The 5,832-nt window shown below is 34.9% G+C and overlaps 1 protein-coding gene across 1 annotated transcript in view; it reads left to right on the plus strand.

The window, feature by feature from the left end:
- Positions 1-966: 966 nt before the first annotated feature.
- The window catches only part of LOC107717319 (ras-related protein Rab-28-like), a 20,199-nt gene continuing 15,333 nt past the window's right edge, over positions 967-5,832 (plus strand). Inside the window, exons 1-2 of the mRNA XM_016524022.1 lie at positions 967-1,165; positions 3,820-3,916. Coding sequence (XP_016379508.1) covers positions 1,091-1,165; positions 3,820-3,916 — 172 coding nt within the window. The 5' untranslated portion in view covers positions 967-1,090. The remainder of the gene's footprint in view (positions 1,166-3,819; positions 3,917-5,832) is intronic.

The following is a 5,832-nucleotide window of genomic DNA, read 5'->3' on the forward strand; positions in this document are numbered from 1 at the left end:
TATTATTATTATTATTATTATTATTATTATTATTATTATTATTATTATTATTATTATTATTATTATTATTATTATTATTATTATTATTATTATTATTATTATTATTATTATTATTATTATTAATGTTTAAAAGTAGCAGATGTCTGCACATGGCATTGCCTTCAGTGTGAATGTATCATCATTCATATCAATGCTGTGGTATTATCATTTGATTCCCGACTTTTAAGTTACTAAGATACTTTGTGATCTTCCCAGTTTATTATAATTCAGTTTAATTCTATTTTTTGCTTTTGTGAATGAAAAGCTCCAGTATTCTCACATTCAAAGTCGCAGATATAATGCATTCTCACTAATACACACGTTTATCAAAAGCATGAGTTCTGTAGTTTTATTCAACATAAATCTGTTGACTGAGTGATTCAAGAGATCAGATCACATATTCATCTGCTTCTGTCTTCTCTTACAAATTCTGTATCTTACCTCTTTTACTGCTCAGATGTTTTGCATTGTTTATCATGACAACTGGAGTTTAGTATCGCCAAAATATTTTATGGTCATAGAATATTTTGCATTAAAAACATTTGAACATCTGTAAATCATTCAGTAGATAATTAGCCTCCATGAATACATTTTTTTTTTATAAATAAGAAATAAGAAAATAGTTCAGATATTGTCTTAAGGAAGAAGAAGAAAAGAAAACTGTACAATGTGTAGATGTAAAAAACAAGTTTAATTCTCTCTCTCGCGCTCTCTCTGTCTCCATGGCAACAGGGAAGCGTCACGAAGGACGAGTCCATTCCTGCGTCGGGGGGGGGGGGCCTTCACACAAACACAGTAAATCGCGCTCGCTCCAGAATTAAACATTAAACGGTGAACTGCTGAGTTTAACTCTATATTTACGAGATGATGCCGTTATATAGCGGTTGTAACGCGTGTCTGAAGCTCTGCCCGCGGTGGCGCTGATGAAGGTGTGTTGGTTTGCGCCGAGGGAAGATGGCGGCGAGCGGATCGTGATCAGATTATCCCGCTGCTCGGTGTTTAACGGCGTGAGCTCGGTTCGTCAGCGCGTTTGTGTCGTGATCTGCGAGCGATGTCGGACTCTGAGGAGGAGATCCAGGAGCGCCAGCTGAAGATCGTGCTGCTGGGAGACGGAGCGTCGGGGAAGGTACACAACACGGGAGAAATCAATCAGAAGCGATCGATTTCTGATCAGATACCATCTGTCCGATCAGATTCAGTTCTGCTTCACAACAACACTGTCAGCAGTACATCGCTTATGATAGCCATACTGTATTTATCACGCTCGCTTAAATGCTTACACCATAGATTATATGAAAATAGCATTTACATTAATGTATATTAATGCAGATATACATCAATAAACACCATACTGTATGCTACTATATAATCATATATATAGGCTTCACTGACGTTCAAAAGTTTGGGGTCAGTACGTTTTTTATGTTTTTTAAAAGATGTAAAATATCTGTTTTCTCTGAATATGTGTTAAAATGTAATTTATTTCTGTGATCAAAGCTGTATTTTCAGCATCATTACTCCAGTCTTCAGTGTCACGTGATCTTCAGAAATCATAATAATATGCTGATTTGCATATATAAATATAGATTGTACTACCAAAATGTTAAAATGAGATTATATGATTTAAACCAGCAATATAAAAAGAAAAACATCTATATGAAAGGAAAACCTTTAAACGCATAAAAATATGTATACATTTCATGTTATTCAGTCGCCTACAGTAAAGTGAAAAAGTGATTTTGGTGGCATAAAATAATCCTCAAAGAGCTGTCAGTATCAAACAAAAATATTTAATATTAAAAAAAAAAATTTAAATCACTGTTTATGAACTACATTGGCACAATCATCAGAAATGAAGCAGTCAGAAGTAGTTATTTGTGAGCGAACTCAGAGTTTCTCGTGTGAATGCAGTGCAAGAGAAGGCAAAAGCATTGTTTGATTTATTAATTTTTCCATCACCATGTCTCTGTAGTGTGCGAGTTATCCAGCTGTGCTCTTCTGGAAACATGCGCATCTGGATCATTGCAATCCAATCTAAATTAGCTTTGAAAAACCAGCAGAAATGTACAAAAAACATGGAATTTCCAAATCCAGGTCATTCTGATCCATATGAAGTGTTTTGAGCAGCTGAACACTCAAATCATAAATAGTAAATGTACATCAGTCAGTTTTATCAACTTATCAATAATATAATCCAATTTGTTGTTGAAATATAAACCTTTAAACCTAGGCTAGAGTTATTTTTCTAGCAGACTGTTGAGTTTATGGTCATTGGATGTCTTTCTTGAGGTAAATGTGATGTTATGAGCTGTTTATTGTCGTCTTTCAGCGGATTTGATGGATTCCATGATTCAGGATTGATTTCAGTGAGTTGTTCTGGTTCTTCTGATGTTCATTCATGTTTATTTGCTGCTATAACTAGTAGTAAAGAGGAAGAGATGATCGGCGATCTATCAGCACACATTAAAGAGCCACACCTTTACTGATTGAATTTCATGATAAAATTGAGAGAGTTCGAACGTGGAGACTTTGTTGCATGTTACAATTAATAAAAAACAAAGCTTATTGTGATTATGGGATGGTTGACATGCTGTAAATAATGTTTAGTGAAGTTTTGTTGATGCATCAACAGAAAACGGCAAACAAAAAATGATTTTTCAAAGTTGTAAATAAAATGAATATTTTTGGAGTATATTTTAGTCTTTCTACTTCAAAAAGGAAGTAGGAAAGGGCCAAGTTTCCTTCTCGAAATGTCTTTCAGGGTTTCAGACCACAGGAAAGATGTCTTTATCCTGGATTTCTGTGTTTGGTTTGTGTGGCATCCACAGCGTTTGTGCTCTCAGCGGCGGTGACCCTCGCGGCCGCAGCAGAGGCTTCTGGGTAGCAGTGCGTGTTCAAGCCCTTCTGGCTCCAGATGGAGTTGTTTAAACGTCTCTTAGAGCGAACAGCGCTACCGACTTTATACAACGATCAGATTGATGTGCTGGAAATGTATGCAAATGAGTGCATATTTAGTTAATGGATCATTTGTAGATTTAAACATAACAATTCAGAAAGATTGTAATAAAAAACAATTGCCTATACTGTGATTAATCAACTTGGGAAAATATGGTGATGTTTATTAGTTTTTCTCCTCTGTTTAACTGTGTTGGGTTGCCTTAAAAAAATCTAAAAATGAAATAATATTAAAATAATAAACTAAAATCTCTGGGTGGTTTTGCTGCTTTGGGAATCCCTGATCTCCTTGAGTTAAACTGGATGTAATTCATGTTCCTGGTCTTGCTGTGAATGAGTGCTGTCAGTTTATTACTGTAAGTTAAAGTCACTCCGTTCTGTGTTTGTAAACTTAGAGCCATTAGACATCCATCATACTGAATTAACGTTGGCCCATCAGCGCACGAACCTGACCGCAGAGTGTGTGTGTGTGTGAGGTTCTGTGGTGTGTGTGTGTGTATGTGTGTGTGAGGTTCTGTGGTGTGTGTGAGTGTGTGTGTGTGTGTGGGGTTCTGTTATGTCCTGTGTGTGTGTGAGGTTCTGTGGTGTGTGTGTGTGTGTATTATGTGGTAATGGGAATCTGGGCCGTCTCTCACTGCACACAGACACGATCTGATTGGTTGTGGCACTCGATGTGAAGCACCTGTCAATCAAAAATGTTGTCATCCTTTAGTCACTCCCTTTATAACCAGAGGGGAGGCGGAGCCTCAGGATAGCTGAGAACAATGTAATTCAGTTTAAACTGTTCTAATATGTGTGTGTGTGTGTGTGTGTGTTTGTTTTCAGACTTCTCTGGCCATCCGCTTTGCACAAGAGGCTTTTGGGAAACAGTATAAACAAACGATAGGGCTGGACTTCTTCCTCAAGAGAATCACCCTGCCAGGTTAGACACACTCTCTCTCTCTCTCTCTCTCTCTCTCTCTCTCTCTCTCTCTCACACACACACACACACACACACACACACACATGTACACACACACACAATCACACACACGCACTCCATAGAACCACACACACACATATAATTACACACACATTACAATATTTTGTAAGAAAGATAATTAATCTTTTTTTTTAAATATATTTTCTCTTTTCCTTTTAATTTTTGTTTTAATAATTTTGTGTTGTTGACATTTTTATAATTTTTATATGTCTGCATAGTTTTTATTATCTTTTCTTTCATTTGTAATTTATGTTGTACGTCAAGTTAAACTAAATGAAAATAAGAAATTTTATTTCAGTTCGTTTTTTTTCCACATACCAATTTTTTTTATTTTAGTTTCAGTTAAATATATAATATCTCTGATTACCACATGACTGAATGAATAAACATATGAACTCACTCACTCATACACACACACTCACACTCACACTCACACACACTCACACTCACACTCACACACACACACACACACACGATAGGTTGACAAATAACATAGATTAAAATTTTATTCTCATTTAGATTTTAGAATTTTTGAAGTTCACCTAAACAGTCTTATGCTGAGACTAATTTTTAGTTCCATGTTGTTTCTAATATTTTGTAATATTTAGAATTAGAATTGTAATATTTTCTGATTTCATTTTAGTTTTAGTTAGTTTGAATAATTTTGTTGTGTTGTTGTCATTTTTATTAGTTTTTTTAAAATACGTCTATAGATTTTTTATAAATTTTTCTTTCAGTTGTTTTAGTTATTTTGTACATCAAGTTAAACTAAATGAAAATAAGAAATTTTATTTCAGTTTGTTTTATTTCAGGTAACTTTTTTTTAATGATTTTAGTTTTAGTTACCTGAAACACCTCTGAACACCACAGGACTGAATGCACATGGATTCATATAAACATACATACTCAATAATCAACAAGTTTTTAATATTATTTAGAACTGAATTGAGATTGACTTTTAAATTTCAGTTTAATTCCTAAATTTGAGATCAGCTAGCAAACAGGACGTGCAATAGAAGTTCAAATTAAAGCAAGTGGAGTTAAAATCACCTGAAATTCAAAGAAATTTAGCTGTAAGTGAAGTTTTAAGACAATTTCAGCATTTGACTGAAAGATGAAGCCAGAGTAGATGATTAGTTTCTAATCCCAGAAAGCCGTGCTGTTGAGTCAGATCTTCTCTGTTGTTGAGATGGAGTGTGTATGCATGCATCTCTGAGTGTTTCTGTAGCGCCGCTGCGGTGTGTGAAGCTCTGAATGAATCACTCCAGTGTGTGTGTGTGTGTTGTACGTCTGCCTCGCTTCAGCTTTATTACCTACGAAAGCTCTTCGCTCCTAAACAAACACGCAGAGCTCGCTCTCAAAGACGGGTTGTGTACTGTAAGCTGGAGGAACAGGGTTAGTTTGATGCTTAATTGCAGACTGAGAGACCAATAGACTCTGCCACAAACACATCTCAGACAGAGATTTAAGCCTTTATTGACAACATTAACTCAGGATGGCATACGTACGGCTTGAGGGTTTACTACTATTGTCTGTTTCAGAGGACAATACAAGACATTTTATTCTGGGGAATAATTATTGAGAATAATAATATTCTATTTAGTAAAGCTTACATATAGACATATTTTTATAGCATTTACCTTCATAAAATGAAGTGGAAAGAAAAAGTGACCAAATCAAGCCAGTTTGTTTTCGATATTTTCATATGTCTAAATACGACTGACGTGAAATTTGAATTATAATATTAAGAAATTTCATTTTGGGGATGAATTATGGGAAATTATTATATTCCAGTACGTAAAACTGTATATATATATATATATATATATATATATATATATACACACACACTTGGC

The sequence above is a fragment of the Sinocyclocheilus rhinocerous genome, unplaced genomic scaffold, assembly GCF_001515625.1.
Source record: "Sinocyclocheilus rhinocerous isolate Xijiao unplaced genomic scaffold, SAMN03320098_v1.1 scaffold149, whole genome shotgun sequence".
NCBI lineage: Eukaryota > Metazoa > Chordata > Actinopteri > Cypriniformes > Cyprinidae > Sinocyclocheilus > Sinocyclocheilus rhinocerous.